At 63.7% G+C, this 26,869-nt stretch overlaps 1 protein-coding gene across 11 annotated transcripts in view; it reads left to right on the top strand.

Annotated features, from left to right (window-relative positions):
• SH3BP2 (SH3 domain binding protein 2) overlaps positions 1-23,936 on the top strand; it is a 41,524-nt gene extending 17,588 nt beyond the window's left edge. For 2 of the 11 annotated variants that reach the window (XM_060148839.1, XM_060148837.1), the window contains exons 2-13: positions 12,874-13,013; positions 14,168-14,270; positions 15,775-15,892; positions 16,248-16,318; positions 17,178-17,266; positions 17,527-17,595; positions 19,355-20,006; positions 21,386-21,509; positions 21,672-21,727; positions 22,183-22,264; positions 22,934-22,993; positions 23,349-23,936. In XM_060148839.1, the coding sequence (XP_060004822.1) occupies positions 12,878-13,013; positions 14,168-14,270; positions 15,775-15,892; positions 16,248-16,318; positions 17,178-17,266; positions 17,527-17,595; positions 19,355-20,006; positions 21,386-21,509; positions 21,672-21,727; positions 22,183-22,264; positions 22,934-22,993; positions 23,349-23,486 (1,698 nt within the window). In that variant the 5' untranslated portion in view covers positions 12,874-12,877 and the 3' untranslated portion in view covers positions 23,487-23,936. Of the gene's footprint in view, positions 1-6,163; positions 6,395-8,589; positions 8,646-11,748; positions 11,913-12,873; positions 13,014-14,167; positions 14,271-15,774; positions 15,893-16,247; positions 16,319-17,177; positions 17,267-17,526; positions 17,596-19,354; positions 20,007-21,385; positions 21,510-21,671; positions 21,728-22,182; positions 22,265-22,481; positions 22,526-22,933; positions 22,994-23,348 lie in introns of those variants that run through there. The other 9 variants (XM_060148836.1, XM_060148831.1, XM_060148830.1 and 6 more) reach the window with 9 other exon arrangements.
• The last annotated feature ends 2,933 nt before the right edge of the window (positions 23,937-26,869 follow it).

The following is a 26,869-nucleotide window of genomic DNA, read 5'->3' as shown; positions in this document are numbered from 1 at the left end:
CTGGAGTCACCCTGACCCCCAGCCATGCCCGGTGGCCCTCAGGACAGCCCCGCACAGGAGCTGTGGGCCTCAAGGTTAGAACTGAGCCCATCCTGTCCCCAAGGAAGCCTGAGCCATCACCACCGCGCCGTCCTGCCTAGCGAGGTCCCATGGTGGAGCAGCCCTGTCCTGGCGGGCGGGGCTGGGAACCTGTGGTGCCTGCTGGCTGTGATGCGCAGCAGTGAGCCTCCGCGGGCAGGCGAGGGGCCAGGAACACGGGGGCGGACCCGGCCCACACGTCAGCACTCTGGAGAGCTTTTTCCTCAAGCAATTAAAAAGTGGAAACTTCTCAGTGTCATGATGAACTGAAGTGTGAATCCTGAAACGCCTCTGCTGGCTTGTGGTTTGAGACAAGAGAGTGACGATGCTAACCTATGCTTCCCCCAGACCGACCCCTGCCCACCATGGCCATATCCAAGGACAGGGACCCTGGGCCTGGAGCCCCTGCCCAGCCATCCTCCCTCCCACCCACGTGCTGCTCCTTCCTGGCCAGGCCCCGAGCTCCCTCCTCCCCAGGGCTCTGCTGAGTGTGTCCCGCACCTGGTGTGCGGTGCGCAGCGGCCCCGACTCTTTGAGGGGCCCCAGCTCTGCTCCCCAGGCTAATCCAGCCCTCGACCCCGGCCCTTGAGAGATGCTGCTCAGTTTGGGAATGTTTGCTAGAGGCAGAGACGCCAGGCCTGGAGAGGAGGGCCCCAACTTGCTACGGGGCGGGGTGGGGGGCATCCAGGGATACGTGGGCTCTACGAGTCCTCTATGGGGACAGAGCTCGAGGGCCGAGGGTCCCAGAGTAGAAACCCCATTTGGCCACCACCCTCTGAAGCCCAGGCTCCATGTGGGCAGCTGTGCATGTGGGCCTCTTTCTGCACTTCCCCTAATTCCCTCTGCCGCCGACACGGGAGTGGCTGGACTGCCTCTCGCCTCCACCCTGGGTAGCCCTGAGAAGCCCCTGGGGGCCTCCTAGACCCCAGCACACTGCTGTCTTCGGGGGATGCTGGCCTGTTCTCTGTTTTGCAGTGAGCAGACTCCAGTGCTCACCCAGTGCTGGCTGGCGGCTTACCTCACTAGGCGGTGGGGGGTCCCGGGCCATGGGACTTTGCCACAGCCACTGGGCGTCAGTTCTTGGTGGGGGTCAGATTAGTGCTTCACTCTGGCTCTGAGGTCCAGGCATGTGCTTGTATAGCCACGTCAGGGGTATGGCCGTGTGTGTAGATGTGACGCTGAACCCATCTGTCTACCCATCCATCGGGCTCTTGGCCCCTTCTGTGGGCCAGGCACCGGGCTCTGGGGCTTCAGTGGGACCCAGGCCCATGGGGAGTGCTAGGGATACAAACACATGTGACACCCTGGTGGGCAAGGCTGTGCCACTGACTTGGAGATTGCAGAGGAGGGGGTGAGGTTCTAGATGGTTCTGTTTTCAGAGGATGAGGGAGCATTTGTTGGAGAGGATATAGTTTCCAGGTGGAGAAGATTGCGCGTACTCAGGGTGGGGCACGGTGGTCCTGTGTGACAGGCCCAGAGTCGAGGACTCAGGGCAGCAAGCAGGGGCCAGACCCCATACACTCAGCCAGGGAACCAGCCTGGCCTCTGCTTCGTGGTGGAAATGGCTGGACGGAGCCAAGGAAGGGCTGGCCAGGGGTGGAACCAGGGTCCGGAGGTGGGCCCAGCAAGTCTGGTGGGTGTAGGCTGGGTGTGGCCTCCGACCCCGTGCACGGGAAGGGTGGGAGGTGGTGAGGCTGTGGAAACCCGCTCAGATTTACCCTATCCAGCTGGATGCCTCACGCAGAGCGAGCCTCGCCCTGCTGGCCCGCCCAGGACTTCAAATTGACTGTGAATTCATCCAGGGGAAGAACTTCAGCCAGTCCCCGTGTAAAATAGTTTCCCACGGCTGCCCTAACAAAGTACCACAAGCTGCGGGCTGAAAAAAACAGAAATTTATTCTCAGTCCTGGGGCCAGACTCCAAAATCAAGGTGTCAGCAGGGCCACGCTCCCACGGGAGGCTCCAGGGGAGAATCCTTCCTTCCTCCCTTGTCTTCCAGCCTCTAGTGGCTGCCTGCAGCCCTCCTCAGCTTCCTTGGTTTATGGCCACATCACTCCAATCTCTGCTTCTGTCTTCACATCACCTTCTCCTCTGTGTCTTTTCTCTCTCTCTTTTTATTTTTTTTATTTTATAATTTTTTTTTTTTTTTTGCGGTATGCGGGCCTCTCACCGCTGCGGCCTCGCCCATTGCGGAGCACAGGCTCCGGACGCGCAGGCTCAGCGGCCATGGCTCACGGGCCCAGCCGCTCCGCGGCATGTGGGATCTTCCCGGACCGGGGCACGAACCCGCGTCCCCTGCATCGGCAGGCGGACTGTCAACCACTGCGCCACCAGGGAAGCCCTCTCTTTTTATTTTTAAGTTTAAGGCACACAGCATGATGGTTGATTTGCATATACTGTGAGATGATTCCCACAATAGGGTTCAGCTAACATCCACTTTCTTATACAGAGACAATAAAAAGAAAAGAAAAAAGGGAAAAAAATGTTTCCTTGTGATGAGAACTCTTAGGATTTACTTTCTTTACAACTTTTCTGCACATCATACAGCACTGTTGGCTACAGTCACCGTGTTGCAATTCCACCCCCAGGACCTATTTATTTCATAACTGGAAGCTTGTACCTTTTGACCACCTTCCTGCAATTCCACCCTCCGCCTCTGGTAACCGCAAGTCTGATCTCTTTTTCCGGGTTTTTTTCCCCCTTCTCTTTTGTCTGTTATAAGGATGCTTGTTGTTGGATTTAGGGCCCATGGTAAGATCCTTAATTACATATGCAAAGATCCTTTTTCCAAATAAGGTCATGGTCATAGTTCCCAGGGACTAGGACTTGGACATATGTCTCTGGGGGCCCCCACTCAGCACACTACACTGGGTGGTGTGACCAGGACCCTGCCCTCTATGCCACCCGCTCCCTCTGCCCAGCTGGATGGCACCCAGGACCAAATTCCCGGGAATCCTTGCAGCCCTGCGCAGGAAGGCAGCTTACAGCACCTGTGCAGAGAGGAGTGAGGCTCAGACAGGGGAAGGGCTGGTGGCCCTGGCCCCGGAGGGTGGGGACTAAGTAGGTGGGTGGCTGTGGGTGGCCTTGGGCCCTTCCTTTGTGAGGGACTGATGCAAAGCGTCTTATTTTGAGAGCTTGAGGTTTTCACACGAATGGAGGTGCCAGCCACCCTTCCCTGGCCCCAGGGCCCTCCCTGAGCCTGGCAGGCCCTCCTTGGCATGAAGGTGACAGGTGGGCACTGGACTGGGCACAGGGCTCTGGGAGACTGCGGGAGACACCGGGCTGGGGTTCTCAGGGACGTGGTTCCAGTCCCCACACCTCTGTTCCCTGACCATTGGCCCGGCCAGTGCCATGCTCTTTGAACCCTAGCATCCCCAGGGTCACCGCAGGTGAGTGGGCTGTGAGCATCAGGGTGGGGCAGGCTCCATGGCCTGCTGCAGAGGTGGTGGGCATTTGCCTGGGCTTTTGCCTGGCTCCAGGGCAGGCTGAGGACCCCCGGAACCCAGAAGGCTCTCCCTTCCACTTTTTCAGGCCGACTCTTGGCCCCTGCCCCGCCGCTGTCTAGTCCCACCCACCCTGCTAAGTGTGCTGCGTCTGGCATGGTGGGTGGTCCGCAAGCCTGGAACTTAGAGGCAGCCGCCCTGGGAGCTGGGGGAGGAGCTGCAAGTTGGGGAGGGTTGGGTGGAAGACCAGAGCTGCTGAGGGCAGGGACCCCAGCCCCACACATCTTGCTGCTTGGGGGCTGGTTATTCTCAGCACAGCGTGAAAGGTCGTGGAGCTCCCACTATTGAAGGAGGGACCCTGAATGTCCTCTGTTTGAGGAATGTGAATCGCTGCGTTATTTGCTGCAGGGATGAAATGCTGCCTCGGGAGATGGGAGGGCACAGGGAGGAACAGAGGCCTGGAGTGGCGGGGCCTTCAGAGGTCGCAAAGCAACCCCGGGAATCCTGACCTCAGACTCCCAGAGGGAGTAGGGCTGGGGAAGGAGTCGACGCAGGTCTGACTTCCACGGAGACCCCTGTTCCTCTGCTCGGGCGTGACTGCCCCTAGGCCCCTTAGTGCTGAGCCGGGGCTCTGCCTACTCTGCCTCTGCTGTGGATAGTACTTGGTGGCCCTCCTGGGGCAGGGGCAAGGGGGGGCTGTGGCTCCTGGACCCCAGGCCTCCTGATCCATCCTTCTGTCTCTCCAGTGAGGGATGGGATGTCCCAGTGAGAGCCTGGCGGCCTCCCGTTTCGGGCAGTTCTCATCTGCAGGCCTGTGCCCACACCCTCCCCCTCCCCCCTGCCGCCCGCCCCCCCAGCCTCCCCCGGCTCTGGCCACTTGCTGCCCGGACTTTGACTTCCTCAGGCCACCCCTGCCCCAGCAAACTCCTTCTCAGTCAAGCCTGGCCCCTCGTCTGGAGGCCTCCCCTGATCCAGTGCCTGCTGGGCACCTCCTCTGGACTTCACGGCCCCTTGAAGCCCCTGCCCCGTCCCAGAACTGCTCCACTGGCTTGTCCTGGCTGCCCAAGCCCCAGGGGCTCCTAACCTGCTATTTTATCTCAACCCTCAGCACTGATGAAGAAACTAAGGCTCAGAGAGGCTAAGTCAGTAGCTTGAGGCCCACAGTTGGCAGAGGATAGAGGTGGGCGGGGTGCCCAGCTGAGTCTGACTGGGAGCCCTCTCCCCACTCTGGGCAGGCTGCGAAGGGGAAGGGCAGGGGGCCCCACTGAACCTCCCCATTGCCACCGCCCGTCCATCTGTTGTGGTCAGCTTTCTCCTGAAGGCATGGCCTGCCCACTGCCACCGAGGGCACTGAGGCTGCGGAGGCCAGGGTCCCGCCCTGAGGACAGCTCGTACGCAACAGCCCCATCCTCCAGGAGATAGCAGGTAGTCTCACACCCCAGACTGGCCCCCGGGTGGTGCGGGGACCTTGGCAGGGGTCTGGGGCTGTGCACACATTGGGAGATGGAGGCCCCCCAGCCAGGGCCGGCCTCCCGCAGGCCCCGACACGCAGGGATGCAGGCTGACGAGGCACTGGTACAGCTGGCTGTGGGGCTGTGCCCTGGCAAGCCTGGCGGGCAGGACGAGGCCTTTGCAACGCCCGTAGTCTGCGGCCTGTGTCACCCTCAAATCCTGCCGTGGCGTGGCCCCAAAGCACTCCTTCCTCCAGCTGGTCTTGTCCTCCCTGGGCGAGGTGTGACCTTGAGACCCAAGCTCGGGGGAGGAGAGGCAGGGGGCCTGGGGGCTCAGCACCGAGCAGCCTGGGCTTGAATCCCTGCTCCCAGCTTCCTGGCTGTGGACCCGGGCGGGGGAGGAAGCCCGGCTTGGTGGGGCAGAGCAGGCTTGGGAGGGACCCGGTCAGGGACCAGGGAGTGACAGGACTGTGCTTTGCCACTGGGGCTGTAAGTGCTTTCTAGCCAGCCGGGTGCTCACAGAGGCAGCAGAGAGTGGCGATCACCGCTCTGTCACAGCAGCTGTGTCACAGAGGCTGTGCCTGGCATGGGGGGATGGGGTGGGGCAGAAGGCTTGGGGGACGGAGGGAAGGTGACGGGCCGACGCCTGGGCCCAGGCTCGGAACCCATCCCTTGGTCCCTTGGTGTCAAAGGGCAGAGAGGTGGCCACCTTGAAACGCAGAAGGCTCTGGTGCCACAGGCACAGCTGCGCCGTGTAGCCTCGGAAGGCAGAACTGGGCAGCGGCGCCCGTGGTGGTGGTGGGAGCACGCCCGGGTAGTAGTGAGCTCCCCGTGCGGGGCATAAGCACCGACTTCTTGTGTGGCTGTCTCTGGGGTCAGGGAGGCCAGGCCTGGCGCCCTGGGCTTTGGGGCTTCAGCGATTTGCTGGGAAGAAGTCAAACGTACAGAGGTGGCCCTGGGGGGGACCGGCAGGGAGCTGCCTCCCGGGGGCATAGCTGGCCTCATCCCGGGGCCTGGCGAGCTGTGGTCTCTGGCCACAGTGGGCGTGGCCCAAAGCCAGCAGGCCACACGGCACTGACTGGGCACAGCGCCGGGCCTCAGGACCTCAAAGGGTGGAAGGCAGGAAGTTCTGGCTACCCGTGGCTGCCCAGGGGCCCGGCAACAGGAAGCCCTGGGCGGGGAGGAAGCCCTGGAGGCCACGGGCCCCAGATGCAGCAGGCGGCTGTCAGCAGGAGGCTCCGCGGGCGTAGCCGGCCCAGCACTCTGGGCTGCGCGGGGCACCGCACCGCGCCTGCCTAGGGGAGGCCGGCTGAAGCCCCGCCTCGTGGCCCCTGAGCCACATGGCCTTCCTGGGCCCCAGGACACCTGCCCCCAAGCCGTCGCCAGGCAGGAAGACAGTCATGTGCTGGGTCAGTGCCACCAGGTCAGCAGGGCGGTCCTGGGGCTGGGGGGCTCGGGAGGTGGTGCCGGCCCAGCACCTGTAGAGCCGCTCAGGGAGTCCCCGTGACGAGTCAGAACCCCCCTCAACGGGGCCCGCGGTGGGGCGCACAGGACGCTGGCCCTGGGCCGCGGAGAGGAGAGCCCTCAGCTGGACGGGGCAAGTGGGAGCCCAGAGAGGACAACCCCGCCCCCTGGTCATGTGCTGCCCTGCCTGGGTGGCCTTGGCGTTTGGGTCCTGGGTGCACACATTGTGTGTGTGCGTGTGTGAGTGTGATGATGTGTCAGCGTGACCGTACCTGCACTGCGGGGACACGGAGAGCTGTGTGAGCTCCCACGGCCTGCCTGCCCTGGGAGCGCAGTGCTGGGGGGCCTGGCAGGGAGCCGAAGAGCCTCAGGGTCTCAGGGACCCCAGCCCAGGTCGTGCCTCCCTCCCTCCCTCTGGCATGGCTCGTCACTGGCCTTCACTGGAGATTTTTGGTTTTCATTCTTTTATGGAGAAAGATTCTGGGAAGAGGAAGGGGGAGGAGAAACTGAAAGGAGAGACGGAACCAAGAGGCGCTGCGGCCCCGCCCCTCCAGCGCCACCTAGCGCCCGCTCTGTGCCGGGCGGGACAGGCTGAGCGCTCCACTCTTCACTGGCTGTGTGACTTCTCAGTTATTCAGCTTCTCCGAGCCTTGGTGTGTTCATCAGTGTCGTGGGGGTGACACAGGTTCACACGTCAGGGGGTGTTAGGATGGTGACGTGGGGTGGTCCTCGAGAAGCACAGAGTCTGGTCCCCACGGTGAGTGCCCGGTGCGCTCCATGCGAGTTGACGACTTGCTGAGCTTGTTCATTAGCGTCCTAGTCTGTGAGATGGAGGTAAAGCAACGCCTGTGGGGTTTAATGAGCTGTCGGGTCAGACTTGGCTCTGGACCAGTGCAGGGCTGCGGGGTAGTGATGATTACTCTGACCTGTGCCCACGCTGCCTGCCCAGGGCACTGGGGCCACCCATGAAAGGTCCTGCTAGCCCCTGGAGGCTGTGTGTGTGTGTGTGTGTGTGTGTGTGTGTGTGTGAATATACACGTGAGTCAGTGTGTGTGTATGAGTACATTTGAGTGCAAGCAGGCATGTGTGAAAATGAGTGCATGTATAAGAATGAATGTGAGCGTGTACATGTGCGATGAGTGTGTGCATACGTATGCGTGTGAGCCTGTGTGAGCGAGTACATGTGTATGTGCGAGTGCATGTGTGTACGTGTGCACGTATGATTATATGCAGGTGGGTATGTGAGAGTGTGTCTTCGGGCGTGAGTGTATAAGCGTGCATGCAGGCCTGTGACGAATGAGTGTGTGCATTGGTGTGAGTGAGTGCACTGGGGGACCTGGTCTCTTCTCCCTCGGGGCTGGGACCCCCAGACCCTCCTCACCCTGCAGCTCCCACACATGGGCGGCCTGGTCACCACTGACGGAACCCCGACCCTGTGGTCCCACGAGGTGCTAGCTCCCTCACCACAGCCGAGACCGCACCTGCGGGTGCAGGAGAGGAGAGCCGAGGGAACCCTGCCCTCCAGCGCCTTCCTCATGCACCTTCCAGGCAACCTGGTGCACAGGCTCACACCGGTACACACGCGTGTGCACACACAGAACCTTCTGCCTTCGGGCCGTGTGGCTCATACACACATCCCGTCTGGGTGCACCGTGTGTGACAATGACCGAGTGTGCGGAGCCACGGCTCCTGTGTGGGCCTGTGCAGGGGATGTGACCACACGCCCCAGAGGCTCGCAGCTCCAAGGCAGATGGAAGCCACAGAGCCTGCGCTTCCTGGAGACCAACGGAGCTGTCTCTCTCTGTGGGAAAGAGCAGCTTTCTCCGGCCTGTTCTGCCCTCACCCCTACAGCCTCGGGCCTTGGGTCACACAGACCAATCGCAGCTGGGAGAGAAGGTGGGGGTGGGCACAGAGCAGAGACTGGGGAGCGTGCCTAGCACTGTGTTCCTGGGCAGGTCCCAACCCAGCTCACCCAGTGGTGCAGGGCAGGGCCGGGCGGCCAGAGGATATCCGGCCATCAGGATGAGCTTCCCCTTCGATGGTCCATTTTCTGGAGAAGGGCGGTGGATGTCTGTTCCTGAAGCAGGGACATTCCCAGGGGAGGTGAAGGTGGAACACGACCAGGCCTGCTACAACCCACCTTCCCCACCCAAGGTCAGCCCGTGGACACCCAAGAGCCCTCCTCCTGCCCGCAGAGGGACGGAGGCTAGGTGAGACTGAGCCCCTCACAGGCCTGCACCTGCCTGGCCACCGAGCTGACCAGGGTGGGACCGCGCGCCACCCCGGCTCCTTCCCCATGCTCGCTCAGGTGTGGAGCCAGGACGAGGGGTGGGCCCCATCATCCTCAGCTCTGCCTCTGGCACCCCCTGCCCCACACAGATGCCAGGTCTCCTTACAGATGGGGGAGGAGGCGATGGAGCAGGGTGGGGCTGTTCCAGCTTCCTGCGCCTTCCAGGCAACGTGCAGTCTCCCGCACCCAGCGGGGTCAGCATTCTACACCTCCTTTGGGACTGCCTGGGTGCCCCCTGTGTGCTGGGCCTGAGCTGGTGGGACCACCTGAAAGAGGGGGCACTTGAGTTAACCCTCTTCCATTTTTGGATTGTTCGTTGCTAGTGTAGAGAAATAGGACTGATTTTGGTGTATCCATCTGGTATCCTGCCACCTTGCTGAGTTTGTTTAGCAGTTCTAATCATTCTTTCTTTAGTGGATCCCTTGGATTTTCTAATCATCTCATCTTTGAATAGTTTTACTTTTTCCTTCCCAACCTGCATAGCTTTTTTTTTTTTTTTTTTGCGGTACGCGGGCCCCTCACCGCTGTGGCCTCTCCTGTTGCGGAGCACAGGCTCCGGACACGCAGGCTTAGCGGCCATGGCTCACGGGCCCAGCCGCTCCGCGGCATGTGGGATCTTCCCAAACCGGAGCACGAACCCGCGTCCCCTGCATCGGCAGGCAGACTCTCAACCACTGCACCACCAGGGAAGCCCATGCATAGCTTTTATTGCTTCTTCTTGCATAATTGTCCTGACTAGAACCTCTGGTACAATGTTGAATAGAAGTGGCAAGAGCTGATGTCCTTGCCTTGTCCCTGCTTGTAGGGGAAAGCTTTCAGTCACTCACCATTGTTTATGACGTTAGCTCTCGGTTCTTCGTAGATGTCCTTTACCAGGTTGAGGCAGTTCCTCCCACTCCTAGTTGGTTGGGTGTTCTCATTATGAAGGATTGTCAAATTTTGTCAAATGCTTTTTCTGCATCTGTCAGCATAAGCATGTTCTTTTTTTTTTCTTTATTAGATTGACATAATGTATTACCTGCTTTGAGTTTTGTTTTTTGGGTTTTTTGTTGTTGTTGTTTTGGCTGTGCCGTGAGGCTTTTGGATCTTCGTTCCCACACCAGGGATTGAACCCAGGCCCTGGCAGTGAAAGCGCTGAGTCCTAACCACTGGACCACCACGCAATTTCCTACATTTTTTGAATTTTGAATGTTAGATCAAACTTGCATTCCTAGAATAAATCCCACGTGGCGTAGAATCCTTTTTATATGATGCTGGATTCAGTTTGCTAGTATTTTGGTGAGGAACTTTACGCCGACATTCATAGGGATAGTGGTCTGTAGTTTTCTTTTCTTGCGAGGTCTTTGGTTTTGGTGTCAAGGTAACGCCGACCTCTTTTTTTTTTCTTTTTTTGCGGTACGCGGGCCTCTCACTGCTGTGGCCTCTCCCGTTGCGGAGCACAGGCTCCGGCCGCGCAGGCTCAGCGGCCATGGCTCACGGGCCCAGCCGCTCCACGGCATGTGGGATCTTCCCAGACCGGGGCACGAACCCGTGTCCCCTGGATCAGCAGGCGGACTCTCAACCGCTGCGCCACCAGGGAAGCCCACGCCGACCTCTTAGAATGAGTGCCTTGCTCTTCGGTTTGGGGAGGAGTTTGTGAAGGACTGGTGTTCATTTGAACCACCTCTTGAGGGTGAGTTAGTTCAGTTGTAACAGCAGGCAGTGGGAACAGTGTGGACAGAGGCCTGAAGGGGGGAGCGCAGTGGATTTGAGTAACAGGAGCCACGGGCCTGGCTGGTGCAGGCACACGCACGGGAGGTGGAGGGCTGGAGGACAGCCCGTGAGCAAGGTCCCCAGGGGCTGGATCCAGACGGGCCGGCTGGACATGAGCAGGTCCTGGAGCTTTAGAACAGAGCAGTGATGGGCGTGGCGTGTGTGCTGGAGCCTGTGCTGAGGGGAGGGTGATGGAGGAAAGAGACTGGAGGCCTGGAGCCTGTGCTGAGGGGAGGGTGATGGAGGAAAGAGACTGGAGGCCAGGGAGGGACTTGAGGAGAGGAGGTGGGGTGGGGCTGCCCGGAGGCGGTGGAGGGGGGCACAGGCAGGGGGCTGCGAGGAGGCAGCCTAGAGGGCTGGGAATGCTGGGGGCGTGGGGCTGGCAAGGGCACTGGGAACAGGCACAGAGGCTGGCTGGAGCCTCGGTGTAGGGAGGCTGCTGTAGAGGCGTGAGAGGCAGGGGCTGGTTGCAGCGGGAAGGGGCCAGAGCCCTGGCCTGAGGTAGAGGCCTGGAAACCAGGGACCTCCCGCTGGGTGGGAGCAGGGCGGAAGCTGTTAGACCCACCCTCTGCTGCAGGTGGCCCATCTCGGTGGCAGCCTGTATGCAAGTGGAGGTAGAGAAGGCAGCACGCTTGGGAGGCCAGCCTGTAGCCAGCCTAGGGGGCTCCTGGGAGAGGTGCCCACATCCTTCCAGGCAGAAGGAGCTGCCAAGGACCGGAGCCCTGACCCCTGCAAGGAATCCCGGGTCAGAGAGGCGACGCAGCCCGCCCAGAGTGGGCCACGGGGGAGGAACGAGGGAGGACCGGCAGCCCCGACCGGGAGCCTGAGTGCTCGCGCCCCGGGGGGCCGGGGGGAGGGGAAACTCGCCAGCCAGCCCCGCTTCAACTCCAGCTCAGCCCCGGAAGGCGGGGCGGCCCGCACCACCCTTGACAGAGCTGCGGGCCGGGGCTCCGGGAGGAGGAGGAGGAGGCACTTTCCCAAGGTCTCGGCCGCCAGGAGCCGGAGGGGCTGGGGCCCGGGTGTGGGGGCGGTCGGGAGCCCTCCAGCCGCGCGGGGTCGTGAGGCCGGCTGCCCGTTCACCTCCGTGGCTTCCCGACTTCGGGCGGCCCCTCAGGCGTCCGCCCCGCGCCCCCGCGTTCCCGCGCCCCCTCAGCCCCACCCTCGCAGCGGCCGGCGGGGAAACTGAGGCCCCGCGGGCTGACGGGCGGGGCGGCGCCTCACCTGCAAGGGGCGGAGCTGGCGGCCGGGCAGGGGGCGGGGCGCGCGGCGGCATGGCGGGCGAGGGGCCGCGGCCGCGGGCCAGGGGCCGGCGGGAGGAGGGCGCCGCAGGCGAGGCGGCGGCCCGGGCGCGCGGCCCGATGCCCTGTCGGTGCGCGCAGGGGAGGCGGGCGCGGGCCGACCCCCCGAAGCCGGCCGTGCCCATCAAGTGGACGCTGTGAGGACCGAGCCGGCGCTTCCGGCGGGAACAAAGGCGGGCGGGGGCCTGTCCGTCTGTCAGCACCTCCCGGGGCGGGCGGGCGCGGGGCCCCCTCCTCCCTACGCCCGCGGGGTTCTGTCCGGTGCGGGCCGCCGGGCGGGCGCGGGGGTGGCGCGCTTTGTCGGAGGCTCCACTGTTGGTTGGGGCGCAGGCCAGAGGGGTGGCTTTGTGCTTAGGTGGAGCTGGAGCGGGCAGCCCGAGCGACCTGGGCAGGGGCCGAGGAGCAGGCGTGCGGGGAGGCGGGAGGCGGGAGGCGGTAAACATCTGTTGAGCCTGCCGGTTTGCTGAAAGCGGAGTGGGTTTTTGTGTGTGTGTGTGTTTGGGGATGGGGCAGGAGTTCCAGCAAGGCTGGGCCTCTGGGTCTGACCCGAACTGCTCCTCCAACTCCACTGGGGCCCCCGGACGGACCATACCCCGGGTGGGGTGGGGGCAGGCACTGGATAAAACAGTGCGGGGTGGGTGGGTGCTGTTCAGAGGGACCAGGGGTGCGGTGCGGGAGGCCCCGAATGTGACTGGGCATTGAGGTGCGTCACAGAAGAGGGGAGTCTGAATCTGGGTCTTGAAGGGCGAGTAGGAGTTCTCTATGTGAGAAGGGGTGGCAGTCATTCCAGGCAGAGGCCGGAAGTGTGAAACTGAAAGAGCCTGCCAGGTTTCTGGGAGAGCAGCTGGAACATGAGTAAGAGGCTGTTGAGCAGCGGGGCCTTACAGCCGGGCCTGGAATGTAGGGCCCTGAGGGCCTGGGTTAACCCTGAGGCAGGCAGCCTGACCCTGGAGACCGTGCACTGGGTGGCCCCTGCCCGAACGATGCCCCAGGCTGACTGGGACACTGTGGATCCCAGCCAACCCACCAAACGATTGTTTGGCGAGGGTGTGGGCCCCAACCCTGGCTGAGACATGTCCCCTTCCCTTTTTATTGTAGCTTCATGGCGGCCGAGGAGATGCACTGGCCCGTCCCCATGAAGGCCATTGGTGCTCAGAACTTGCTGACCATGCCTGGGGGTGTGGCCAAGGCTGGCTACCTGCACAAGAAGGGCGGCACCCAGCTGCAGCTGCTCAAGTGTGAGTCCCCTGAGTGGTGGGGAACATAATGGGAGGACGTGGGGACAGGGCTGAGCCCCACTGGACCTTCTTGGCCAAGCACCCTTCCTTTCTGAGCCTCTTTTTCCTTCCTTACCTGGTGGGCCCTCCAGAGTTTCCCTTCTCTCCCTGCCGGCACCCCCTCGGGGCCCTGAGGTTGGCCTCCCCAGCCCCCAGGACTGTGGAAGGGTCTGGGGTGGTGCAGCGGGTGGAGATAGGAGGGCATTTGGTGCACAGTGCTGACCAGCTGGACAAGGGAGCTTCAGCCTGTGGCCAGGGGCGGGAGCCCTCGTTGGCCTGGTAGGTCTGGCCCCTGGGTGGTGCCCTCGCCTTATCAGGTGTGTGTTCAGTGAGTCAGGCAGTCACTCTGTCTGCAATGAACCCACGTACCAGGCCAACAGCCATCTGGGTGCTGGACCTCCAGAGCTTCACGAGACCGGGGCTCTGGTGCCTAGGACAGCAGGCTGGGAGAGGGAGAGAGCCCCCAGGCCTAGGAGATGCTGAAGCCCAAGAGCATCAGGGCCTCGCCCACCCCTCTGACCAGCCACGAGCGTCCCGTGCCTTTGCTCAAGCTGTGCCCTTTGCCAGGGACTCCCTGGCCCTGTGCTGCCTGGTCGAGGTGCCCCAGGCTGACTGGTTTGGTTTCTCTGTGGGCTCCGATTGGTCTGCCCTCCTCTTTGAACAGGGAGCCTCCAAGGAGGGGCTGTAAGTGAGCTGCCTCCAGGCCCGGGAGGGGCTGCTCGGGGATGGGGCAGTAGCCCCAGGGGTTCTCACCTTAACTGGCTCCACACCAGTGGCTCTTGTTGGCAAGATCTCTGGGCATCTTTGCCCCCAGCCTCGCTCCACCCAGCAAGGCGGCTCTGTGGCCTCCCTGGGCCTCTGGCCCTGGCTCTGCCCTTCCTTGAGCCACTTTAGTCCCTTGTCCCTAGGGCCTGCGGTAGCGCCACACAGCCCCCTGAATCTCCCCTGCCCTGGAGGGACCCGCATGCCCATCCATCTGTCAGCATTTGGCCCCGTGGTAGACTCCTGGGGAGGGGGCAGGAGGCCTGGCCTGGAGTCGCCCAGGGCCTCCAGGCGTGGTCCCTGGAGTGGGGCCTGCCCGGAGGCTCAGCCCCTGCCCTCGCCCCGCTCCGCAGGGCCCCTGCGCTTCGTCATCATCCACAAGCGCTGCATCTACTACTTCAAGAGCAGCACGTCCGCCTCCCCGCAGGGCGCCTTCTCGCTGAGTGGCTACAACCGGTAAGTGCCCCACTGACCCCCAGCCCCACGACCAGTGGGTTCGCCCCCGGTTCCCACCCAGGGCGAGTCCAGGCTTTCCTGAGATGGTTCACACCCCCAGCCCTTCGGATGGGTCCAGCCTCTGCCGCTCCATCCTAGCCTCAGGCCGTTGCCGAGGGCCTGGGGTCGAGGCTGGGGCTTCCTGCCGCTTTATCAGCCTCAAGGGTTGCAACAGCCTGCTCTGCAGAGTCCCCATTCGGTCTCAGCCCAGTGACTTCTGCGTCCCTCCTTCCTCTCCACCTTTTCCCCCTCAACCATCTCCACCTCCTTTTGGCCAAGAGCCCAGGCCCTGCCCCAGGCCCCCTGGTTCCCGGGGCCTCCCAGGCTGGGGCCAGTTCCCTGCTGCGGGCTGCCAGTCTATCATTTGGCCAGGAGCCTGCCCTCAAGGAGCTCTCTGACTCATGGGCACTGGGCCTCCCCCTCCCCCCCTCCCCGGGGGATGGGGCATGTTGGCACGTGTGGGCCCACCCACGGCCTCGCCTGCACGCACGGGTGGGGGGCGGGGGGGTGTCAAGTGTGATTCCTGACTCTAGGTCTTGGTGTCACACCACCCAGGCCCTGCACCCAATGGCATTAGTCTGTGCCCCTGCCCACCCCGGGAGGGCCCAGCCCTTCCTGCCTCTGAGAACCTGAGGGTCCCGTGGTGTCAGTGGCAGGACTGGCGCCCGTGGGGGGGGGTGACTCTAGGCCTGCACTCACATGCTGGCCGCAAGCTCTGTAGGGAAACTTCCCCCAAGCACCCAGCCCAGTGCCCATCCCCCAGGTGGAGGCCAGGGGAGGCTCCAGGGCCCTGTGGCTGCCAGCAGGCACTGGTGGGTCAGACTCTGGGGTCCCCTGGGGAGGGACATTTCCTTCCCCCAAACACACCACCCCTGGCCTGGTGGGAGTGCAGCCTTGCAGCAGGGGATGGTCCAGGCCGTCTGATGGGCCGGAGGGACACACCTGCCCCAGGCGCCCAGCCTGACAGCGCCCCCCCATGGTAGAGTTTGTGATCTCTACGCAAACTCCATGTCCTGGCTGCAGGAGCGGCCGCAGTGAGTCACTTCCCTGAAATGTTCTCAGGCCAGCCACCTGGCAGCAGGGGCAGGGCTGAGGGTGACACGAGCCCCATGAGGGTCCCCAGGAGGTAGGCCAGGGACCAGGCGGGGCCCGAGGCATTCAAGTAAAGTAGCATTGGTGGGCAGCGAGGGTGGCATGTCCTCGTCTCAGAGCCCTGCATGCGCTGCTCCCTGGAAGCCCTCCTGGACCCCTGTGCCCTCCGCTCACTGCCCACCCTTGCCCACACGCTTCCTTCTGCCTGACGCATCCAGGCCTTCAGCCAGCAGCATCGATGGGCCAACCGTCCAGATCTTCCCATGTCCCTCGGGGCGTGGTGCTGGGTGCCAAGACCTGTCCAGGGGCGGGGCTGTGCTTGGGCCGTCCCTGCGGGCATGGGCCGCATGGTGACCACTGGCACTGCCCTCAGGGTGATGCGGGCAGCTGAGGAGACGACGTCCAGCAACGTCTTCCCCTTCAAGATCGTCCACATCAGCAAGAAGCACCGCACGTGGTTCTTCTCTGCCTCCTCTGAGGACGAGCGCAAGGTGATGGGGGGCCGGGTTGGACCTGCCTTGTGGGGACGGGGAACTGTCAGGGCCCCCGTCCAGGCCCTGAGGGGCCGTGGCTGGGGCATGGGCAGCTGGGTGGGTGCCGCCCCCCGGTCTCCAGTCCTCACGCCCAGGGCCTGGCGCCAGCCCCCTCACACTCAGAGCACGCTGTCTCAGGAGGAACCCTGGGTTGGCTGAAGGGGGGCCGCGGCTCCAGAAGGGCCAGCCAGGGTCGTCTTCCCCAACCTTGGTGGTCGACACAGACCAGCCAGTGCAGGCAGGGGAGGAGGGATGAGGGTGGGTTCCTCCCCTGGGCAGCATCATGCCCGCTGAGGGCCTGACTGACCCGCAGAGCTGGATGACCTTGCTGCGCAGGGAGATTGGCCACTTCCATGAGAAGAAGGAGCTGCCTCTGGATGCCAGGTGGGCCTGGGGGTGTGATGGTGGGTGGGTGTCACTAGGGCCCTGGACTTGACACGTGTGCCTGCCTCCTGACCCCTGGGGGCTTGGCCCAGAATCCCCTCCTTGAAGGCTTTTCTGAAGGTACCAGCTGGGCCGCGTGTGTGCACCTGTGTGTGTGCACCCGAGCGTGTAAGCACGTGTGTGCGTGCGCCCCGCTGGTGGTTCCTATGTGGGGATTACACGTGCTTCTACTTGCGCACCCAGGAAGCCCGGCGTTTCTAGCAGCTCAGGCCTTCGGGTTCCCAGCGCCCCTCACTAGGGAGCGAGAGCAGGCTGAGTGCCCGGGGCAGTGGCCCAGCCTGTCTGGGCGTTGATGACCGCACGGTGAAGGTGGCTCAACAAGCAGCGGGGCCTCTCTGGGCGGGAGCTGCATCCATCCGGGCCTTTCAGACATGAGAAAAGGGAGGCCCAGGTAGGGCTGGGTACACCTAGGCGGTCCCGCAGGCCCCTGCCTCAGCCCCCAGGGCAGGAGCAGGTGGGGACGTGGGCCCAGCCTTGAGGCCTGGCACCGTCTGGGCGGTCGGGGTGTACTTGTGGTGAGAACCACGGTGGGGCTGAGGAGGGAGACACCACAGCCTCCAGTCCCCTCGTCTGCCCTTGTTTTGTGTGTAGACGTGTGTCTAGATCTTTCTGTGTCCGCACGTCTCCGTGCGTGTTCCCGTGTTTATCTGTGTGTGTGTCTGCATCCGCGTGTCTGAGTGTGCACGTGCGTGTGGCTGCGTCCTTGTCTGTCTGTGTGTGTGTCTGTCTGCGTGTCCGAGGGTGTGAGTGCAGGAGACCCCCTGCCCGGTACTCACGGCCCTGCCCGCCCTGCGCTCAGCGACTCCAGCTCGGACACAGACAGCTTCTACGGTGCCATTGAGCGGCCCGTGGACATCAGCCTCTCTCCGTACCCCACGGACAATGAAGGTGAGGCGCGTCCCCATCCTCTGCCCGCCGCCTCTCCATGCCTGGCTGCTGCCCCGGAGGGAGACGTAGCTGGCTGGCCTCCCTGCTCCGTCCCTTCGGCTTCCCCAGGCAGCCTGGGTCTTGGGTTCCCATCCTGCCCACCTCATCCTGGCCCTGGGCCCCCCTGAGGGAGCGAGGTCCTGAGAGCCCCGCCCGGCCACCCCGGCCTGGGTGCAGCTGGCCTGGGTGGCCCTGAGTCCGACCCTCCATCTGCCCCACAGACTACGAGCACGACGATGAGGACGACTCTTACATGGAACCCGACTGCCCCGAGTCCGGGAAGCCCGAGGGTGGGTGGGGCACCCGGTGGGCCTGGGGAGCGCTGGGAGTAGAGAACAGGGGCTGGGGCCTGGAGCAGAGGCTCCCCCACCCTGGGCTGGGGCTATCAGCCTGGGTATGGCTCCGGGTGGCCTGAGGCCTGACCGTCTCCACCTCGGGCCTCAGTTTTCCTCCTTCAACCCAAATATTGGGAGGAACGGAGCAGAAGAGGCTGGCTCTGCTCATCTGCTCCTCTGACCTCCTCCAGTTCGCCTGGGATGGGGGAGGGGCGGTGCAGAGGTAGGTGAGGGGGAGCCCCACACGTGGGACGCTGAGCCAGGGCTGGCCCTGGGGGCTGAGAACAGGGAAGGAGGATAGCTCGCCGTGAGCACCTGCGGCCAGATGGTCACTCAACTGCCCCACCCTGCCCCCACCCCCCAGAGCCCTCGGCCAGGCAAGGGGACAGGCTTGTACCAGGCATCCCAGGGAAGCGCAGGGACGGGTGGGGGAGGGCCACGCCTCTGTCCTGCGTCTGTCGCATCACTCACTGTTTCTTCCGCCCCCAGCTCTCCTCCCCCAGCTCCTCTTGTTCTCATTGATTTCATCATGGTCCGGGACTCCCTGTTCCCTGGCCTCCTCTCCAGCCACCTTGTCTTCTGCCCCCCCCAACTCCTCGTGGCCTCCTCTTAGCTCTGCCTCCCTCAAGTGCGCCCGGTGCCAGCCCTCTTCCCTCCTACTGGCTCCCTCCCTCTGGGGCCCCAGCTCCCACGGGCCTTCAGCCCACCAGGACCTGCAGGCCAGCACCGAGCCCACATCAGACCCTCATCCGTTCTCTGGTCTTTGCGCCCTCGCTCGCCCGCTTCGGGCTCTCATCTCTCGGGCCTGTGACCACAGCCCTGGTGAAGCCCTGCCTCCGTCTGCCCCACCCCTGGCTGGAGAGAGCCCACGGAGGCCTCACCCTCATCCCCACCTTGGACCTCCAGGGGCCCAGTGCCCCTGCACACCTGCTTGCGCATTCCCAGCTCCTCACCCAGAACGCCTCTCGTCAGGGTTCCCACCCCAGCGCCCGAGGGTGGCACTTGGCCCGGGGCCCCCTCCCTGCCCCCACCTGCCTCGCCAGCCCCAGACACCTCGTGCTCCAGGTCCCCTCCCGCCCAGCCCTGTGCTGCCCGGGGTGCCCACGCGCACGGCCCCGGGGCTCAGGCCTGGCCCGCTCCTCTCCCGTCACTCCTGGGCCACGGCCAGTGTCATCGACAGGCTGTTGACTCCTGACATTTCCAGCCGGGGCCCCTCCTCTGAACTGGGCCTGGGCCCCTGGAGTCCACTCGACGTCCCTTAGGTGTCTCGGGGCACTGTCAACTTGTTAGGAGCAAACCCAACCCCCAGCTTCCCCCAGCCTGCTCCCGCCTTTCCTCCTCACCTCTGTTACTGGGACTCCCAGCCGCCCCAGCTGAGGCCCGGTCCTGGGAGACTTCCTTGCCCCTTTGTCCTTCTCGCCCTGACCCGTTCCCCCGGAAGCTGAAGGCTCCTGATGTGACACCTGGGCTTCAGGAAGTTTGCACAGGCTGCTGTATGGGGGACAGATCGGGAGGGCCGGGTGGCCTGGGGTGGGCCAGCGTCCCAGAAGGAAGGCTGCATCGGGGCTGTAGGCCGCGTGGCCGGGCTGGGGGGCTGGGCGCTGGGGGGTTGCACGCCTGCTTGGCCCTGGCTGGCCCTTGCTGGCAGAGGTGCTGCTGCTCTGGCCTCCAGCAGGGGACGCTTGCTCACCAGATGGGTCTCCTTGCTCTGCAGATGCCCTGATCCACCCACCGGCCTACCCCCCACCTCCGGTGCCCACGCCCAGGAAGCCCGTCTTCTCTGATGTGCCCCGGGCCCTCTCCTTTTCCTCCAAGGGTCCAGGCCCTCTGCTGCCACCTGCACCCCCTAAGCGCAGCCTCCCCGATGCCGGCCCGGCCCCCGAGGACTCCAGGAGGGAGCTGCTGGGCCCGAGGTGGCTCGAGCCCGGCCCCAGGGTGCCCGCCCCCTCCCGGAGGGTGAGTGAACCCCCACCGGGCGGCCTGCCCGCCGTGCCCAGCCGGAAGCCACCTTGCTTCCGCGAGGACGCCAGCTCCGGCCCGGAGCCGCGGGTCCCTGGCCACGGCGCCAGCTCTTCCTCTGGCTCTGCCAGCGCAGCTGCTGCCACCTCCAGGAACTGTGACAAGCTCAAGTCCTTCCACCTGTCCCCTCGGGGGCCACCCACACCTGAGCCCCCTCCCGTGCCGGCCAACAAGCCCAAGTTCTTGAAGGTGGCTGAAGTGGCCCCCCCAAGGGAGGCAGCCAAGCCCGGACTCTTCGCGCCCGCCGTGGCCCCCCGGCCTCCCGCACTGAAGCTGCCCACGCCCGAGGCCACAGCCCGGCCCGCGATCCTGCCCAGGCCAGAAAAGCCGCCCCTCCCCCACCTCCAGTGAGTCTGTGCCGCACCGGTGCCGCGGGGACCCCCCAGCCGTCCTCCCGCCGGTGACCCAGCCTCCCTGCCTCTGGCATACAGCCCGTGACAGGCACCAGGCGGCCCTGGCCTGGCTGGGGGGAGGAAGGCGCCTTGATGGCCCTGGGCTGCCTAGGCTGAATGGCCTCCCCTACACCTGACGCGGGGGTTCCCAGGGGTGTCCCGCCTGCCCTTCGAGGTCCAGCCCTGTGGGTGGTGAGCCTGGAGCCCGTGGCTGCCTTGGGGAGCAGTGGGCGAGGCGGGGCTCTGGGCACCCCGGCCTCCCAGAGCCCCTGCCGCGCAGTGAGGGCCCTCCGGGCGCTGCCAGCCTGCCCAGGGACGGGCGCTCTGGGGAGGTGTGGGACTGAGCCCTCCTGAGCCAGAAGTGCCCTTCCTGGCCCTGTCTGGGGCTCCAGATGCCACCCTGGCTCTGACGCCACCTAGGCTGCCTTTGTGCCCCTCCCGACTGGGAACCTGCCAGTTCCCAGTGGAATATGGGACGTGTGTGTGACTCACCTCGAGGCCTGCTCGAAACACTTTCCGCTTTATTGCTGGGCAGTGCCGGGAGCCTGGTGTGTCCTCACACCCACAGCCCGCAGGGCCCTCAGCAGGGAAGGCTCCGGGAGCCCCAGCGGGGAGCCTGAGTGGGCACACTAGTACGGTTCCTCCTGAGTACTCTTGACCACGGCACCCTTCTCCCTAGGGCTCTGTTAGCACTGCCACCCGTGCGGGAGTGCCTGGGAGAACCCCTTGGCACACTCATGGTTCTGTTTTGTGAGGGGCCACAGAGTTGTAGGCTGGCTCATGTGTTCGTGCTCTGGGTCTGGACCTGAGTGCCACGGGGCTGCGTGTGGCAGAGCTGATCGTCCACAGCACAGCCTCACCCACAGCCTGGCAGCCCATCCCAGGGTGGTCTCCTTTAACTCTCCCTGAAGCCCTGGAGGCTCGGACCATGTGGCCACAGTGAGGGGCGTGTCCCTTTGGCTCGACCCATTCACATCCGTCCCGTGGCTCTGGGACGAGTGCAACGTGGCTGAGGTCACAGAGCTGGTCCATGGCAGCACTGGGCCCTTTGCCCACAGCGTCTGGAGCCCAGGACCCCCCTTGCCGGTGATGCCGGCTCAGGCGGCCAGGCTTCAGACGACTGCTGCCACCCCAGGGCGGTCAGCGTGGAGCCCCCCAGAGCTCTGTGGTCCTGATCTTTTGACAGCCGCCAGGGCCGCAGGCGCCAGACCTCATGGGTCCCCAGGCTTGGTGTGGTCACTTGGAGGCGCGGGGGGCAGCATCTGGGGGGAGCAGAGGGGGCCTGTCCCACGTCTGGCAGCGACACGGCCTTCCTCCGTTTGCTTCCCGTCCAGGAGATCACCCCCCGACGGGCAGAGCTTCAGGAGCTTCTCCTTTGAAAAACCCCGGAAACCCGCGCAGGCTGACACGCCGCAGGCGGACGCTGGCGGGGAGGACTCTGATGAGGACTACGAGAAGGCAAGGCCGTGTGGGGCGCCCAGATGTCCAACAGGATGGGCGGCCGCGGGGGAGCTGGGGGCGCGGGACACGGTGTGCAGCCCCGGCTCCCGGCACAGGCTGGCAGCCAGCGGGGAGAGCCCCACCCGGGCCTTGACGCTGACCATGCCGGCCTCCCTCCAGGTGCCACTGCCCAGCTCCGTTTTCATCAACACCACGGAATCTTGTGAAGTGGAAAGGTCAGTGTGAAGCCCTTCTTTCTCCAAGGCCTTGTCTTGGCAGACCTGAGGTTCTCTGCCGCCCCCCACACACACACCTGCACACACACACACCCCTACACACACACACACACACACACACACACATACCTACACACACACACGCATGAATGCACGCCCTCTGGTCTTCCTGCTCTTTAGTTCCCCTCTCCAGCCTCGGTGCTGGGCAGTTACTGGCATGAGAACACAGCTGAGTGCCACGAGAAACCCGGCGAAAGAATGACTCCTGCCAGTTCAGCCCCTGCTCTGGCCTCGCCCTGGGCTCTGTGCGGCCGGCCCTCGTGGTCCCCAGTGCTCTCGGAACCTGAGCTGCAGAATCTGGGACGACAGAAAGCCACGTGGTGGTGGGGGCTGGAGGGTCCTTGAGAGAGCTGTCCGAGGGGGGCTCACCTGTTCACACGGCTGTGTTCTTGTAGGCTGTTCAAAGCCACGAGCCCCCGGGGAGAGCCCCTGGACGGCCTCTACTGCATCCGGAACTCCTCCACCAAGGCGGGGAAGGTAGGCACCCAGGGAGGGTGCTCAGCCGCCACCCTGCTGTGCAAAGGCCCCCAAGACGGCTGCGTGGTGGGGTCTGCCGCCCTCTACATACCCGGGCTGACAGGCGAGCACAGAACTCTACAGTTCGTAGCTCATTTCCCCACGCAGCCTCTTACTTGGCTTCTCAACCAGGTTTCATCCTTGAGGTCTACAGCCCCTTCTCCCCATCCGTTTTCAGGAACTCAGCACCGTCTGCAGTGGTGCCCACTCCCCAGCACGGGCATGAGGCACAGGAAGGGTTGGGGGGCCCGGGGCTCTGACGGGGTAGGGGGTTCCCCTTCCTGCTCTTTGAAGGGGAGGCTGCCTGGGGCCGTGGGAACGTTAGGAGGTCTGCTGGCTCTGCCTGGGTCCCTCCAAGGGTGACTCGTGTGACCTCACTGAGCCTGTTTCCCCTTGAGTGTCGGAGATGGTCCTAGTGTGGACCAGGCACCTGCTACTGTCATTCGCGTCTTAGCAGACGCTCTGAGGGCAGGAGTCCCGGGGCAAGGGGCCGCCCATCCTGACCCTGCTGTCCATGGGCAGGGGGACCCTCTCCCAGGGACCCAGCCTCGACGCTGCTGCCCCCGCACCCCGAGTCTGTGTCTTTCCTGAGGAGAGTGAGCCGTCCTCTGCCCGCTCCTCTCCCCGCAGGTTCTGGTCGTGTGGGACGAAACCTCCAGCAAAGTGAGGAACTACCGCATCTTTGAGAAGGTGAGCGGGCTGGCCTACCCGAGGGCCCTGGGCAGGAGGGGAGCCCTGGTCCGGGGCTCGGCTGGGGTCGGGGCAGAGTCTCCCTGGGAGAGCATAGGTAGTGGGTGGTCTGAGGCCAGCACCCCCAAACACTCCTCCTCCGCCGTCCCCTCTCTCCGTGGCCCCACCTCCCCCCGCTCCTGGCTTCTCTGTGTCCTCCACTGACCCTAGAGGAGATGGGGTGATCAGCCCTCGGCCCTAGGCTTATTTACAGACCTGGCCTGCGTCCCCTGGGCAGAGCGTTACTGCCGACCGCCCCGTCTTACAGCTCAGGGGGCTGGCCGGCCCCTCTGACCCTGCCCCACTCCCCACCCAGGAGGCAAAGTTCTACCTGGAGGGCGAGGTCCTGTTTGTGAGCGTGGGCAGCCTGGTGGAGCATTACCACACTCACGTGCTGCCTGGCCACCAGAGCCTGCTGCTGCGGCACCCCTACGGTTACGCCAGGCCCAGGTGACGCCTGTGCTTGCACGCTACTGGGCAGAGACGGCCACGGGGCCACAGCCCTGGGCCACGCAGAAGGAGACCGGCCTGCACGGGAGAACACGCGGGAGCCAGCACCGTGCTCTGACCCGGGGCCTCCCCGGTGGACACCTCACAGAGATTGCCAGGCCAGGCCCCGCCCAGCAGGCTGGGTCCCCCGGGGCTCGGCCAGGCCCTGGGCTCCAGGGAATTGTGTGGGCCTCTCCTGTCTCACCCCGCCCACCTCCCAGGAGCCTAGGACTGAGCCCAGTCTGGACTTGATTTACAGAAATTCTGGTACCCCCCGGCACGCCCCCCCGGCACTGGGCTGGGAGCTGGGCAGGGCTGAGGTATTTGGGGTTGGGCAGGGGCTGGACCCCCAGGAACGCTACAACACAGGCTCCGAGAGGGGCCGGTGCCGCACAATAAAGCACAGATGACCTTTGCCCCGGTGGCCAGGGCTGCACTGGGAAGGGGGCACGCCAGCCTTACTGAAGTGTTGACTGTAGCAGGTCAGCTCACGGGACCTCTAGGAGGTGGTCTTGTTTTCTAGGCCACAGGGCGCTAAATGACTTACCCTTGGGTCCACAGCTGGTAACAGAACAGGACCCAAAAAGTTGGACAATCTGGGCCCAGAGCCTGTATCCAGAATGCCAGGTTCTGCTGCCAGAAGTTAGGTCCAGGGCAGTGAGGCTACAGAGCTAAGAGGCCCCTCACATCAGTAACCGGGTCATTCGTTGGCTTAACCAGTGGTTACTGGGAGACAACCGGGCAGAAGGTACGCACAGCGCCCACCGTCCGTGGCAGCGGGGTGTGCAGGGGCTGGGAGCTTGCAACGCGGCTGGGGGCTCCAGGAAGACTTCCTGGAGGAAGTGATGGTTACAGTGCTGCAGGAAGAGTAGGCCCTGTGTCGGCCAGGGGTGGGTGGGGACAGTGGTACCCAGATGCCCAAGTCGTCTGGTTCATGCCTGGTGCAGGCCCAGCACCGATCATCCCCTTGCTTCCTGTCACGGAATCCCAGCAGCCTGCTCTCCCTGGCGTGGCCATCCAGGCTGGAATGTTTTCTTTTCCTCATAAAAACAGACTCAACTGGGTGTCAGGGCTGCCAGGGAACCCAGGGTCATTTGCTCCTCACTGCACTTTGTGTTGGGAATGAGGAATTTGCGATGTAAAAGCCAAGCCGCAAGAGCCTATGTGCCCACTAGCCATTGATTAATGGTCCCAGAGGAAGGCCCTTTGGACGTCCCCTCCTCTGCCCTGGGCATGTCCCGGGGTGAGGTCGTTGGAGGAGGAGAGAGAAGTCCAGTCAGGTGGGAGGCTCCTGGAGGTGCAGCAGGGAAGACAGCAGCCGTCTCCTCCCAGGAACCGAGTGTCCAGCACCACCTCTACAGATGTTTCTTCTTCAGCCACCCGGTGGAGTTGGGGAAACCGGAGCCCCTGGTGTTCCTTCCGCAGCATCTGTGGGAAACCAGCAGTTCCTCCTTCCTGCAGTTGCAGTCCACTGCCCTGAGCCCAAGTGACGCACACCAGTCCCCACTGTGGCTTGCAGTTTCCCTTTCTGTGAAATCAGAGAAGCATTTCCAGCAGTTTCTGGGGTCTGCTGTGCTGCTCATTGCTGTAGGACACATGACACTAATGCTTTTAGCTGACACGCAGCCACTTGGCAGCCAGCTCATACTTGAAGACCCCTGAGCTGGAAGGTTGGGGGGTTCTGGTGTCCAGAGCCAGGTGGTAGGTCCTTCTGGCCACCTGGACAGATGAGACCTGTCGCTACTAGAGGCCCACCCCAGAGCCCAGCCCAGGGCCTGACGGGACAGCTGCCCTCCTCTGAGTTCACACCCCAGGCCCAGGGCCTCGGTTGCTAGAGTGTGTGTGGAGGGTAGTGGATGGGGCCCCAGGCACGGTCCTCCAGCACACAGGAGGGGCTGGAAGGGGTCCCACTCCCCCGAGACTTGCCATGAATGTTCTATTCCTCACGTAGGGCTGGAGGGTGGTTACCACTGGCTGAGCACTTCCTGTACTCAAGGTGCTGAGCTGCACACTTGACTTAGGTCTAACAGCAGCTGCCCTCCAGGCGAACTGTTTTACAGGTGAGAAAACCCAGGCTCAGGGAGCCCTGGATTCCAGACGCAGCCCTGCGATCCTTCGCTGCTGAGCCCGGACCCTGGCCCCCGCCTAGCTCCCTGCCACCCGCGTGGCCTCGGACAGTCATTTTAGGGTGTCTGGTTAGCCTGCCTCCCGGGGTTCTGGGCATGCCTTCACCCAGCGAGGGGGCCACAGCTCGGGGTGGGGGGGACAAGGCTGACCTGCCTCACTGTTCTGTCCTCCCAGCCGCAGTCTGTGGGTAAACTGATGGGGGCCCCACCCGAGGTGCTGTGCTGCTCCCTCACCTTACAGATAGGGAAACTGAGGCTCAGAGAGGCTTCGCTGACCTGCCCATCCTGATGGTGAGTCCAGAGATGGTTCAATTCCTGTGCCAGGGAAGAGGGCCCTGGACGCTTTGGGAAGCTTCTCCAAGCTGAGCCCTGAACATGGTTGTACTTTTCCTGCAGTTCATTGGAAGGAGTGCAGTGAGCCTCTGTACCTTCTGTTCATAGAGAGTTTTATTGTCAAAAGATGTTTTTAGAACCAGAAGAGACCTCACAAAACAAGCCAGAGTTGCTCCAGTTCCCACGCCAATTCTGGGTCACATTGCACGGACGCCCCCTGCTGGTCCGAGGGGGAACTTCTGGCACCCCAGGCTGAGCACCAGAGGCCTGGGCCCAAGGGGCTTCTCGTCCCGCTGGGCTGCACTGGGCTGGCCTCTGCAGGGCATGGCATAGAGGACAGCAAGGCCACCCGGGGAATATCAGGCAGAGCTGGCCCGTGAACCAAATCTCTGTGTCTCTAGAGAGGCAGTGAGGGGCAGGCCGCAGCCTGTCTCTGCCTGTGACTCAGAAGCAGGGAGCCCCTGGCTGGGCAACCTGCACACACATCGGGCCCCCCTGTCTGTGCCCCGGAGATGGTTGCTAGTGGCCATCCCACATCAAGCCACCAGCACTCTCTCGGGAGGGAGAGTTGTGGGATGCAAAGCAGACCTGACCCATCTGCCTCCCTCAGACTGCTCCTCAGAAACTGCGGAGGCTGCCTGACAGCTGCCCCTGCGTCGCCCTCCAGCTGCATCCCCGGTCACGCTCTGAGCTACTCAGAGCTGAGGCACCTCCTTTCTCCTTTCATTTCCGGTGGAATGAAACACATCCAGAAAAGTGAACAGAACACAAATGTACAGCGTAACAAATTGCTATGAAGTGAACCAGGCCCCGTGTGCCCTCCCCAGCTCAGCGCCACCCCCTTCCTCTCTCACAACCCCTGCCCTCGCTTTGGGGAGGCTCACATTCC

The sequence above is a fragment of the Lagenorhynchus albirostris genome, chromosome 4 (genome assembly GCF_949774975.1).
Source record: "Lagenorhynchus albirostris chromosome 4, mLagAlb1.1, whole genome shotgun sequence".
NCBI classification, from domain to species: domain Eukaryota; kingdom Metazoa; phylum Chordata; class Mammalia; order Artiodactyla; family Delphinidae; genus Lagenorhynchus; species Lagenorhynchus albirostris.
The sequence above is the reverse complement of the archived record's forward strand: the minus strand, read 5'-3'. Positions and strand labels throughout refer to the sequence as shown.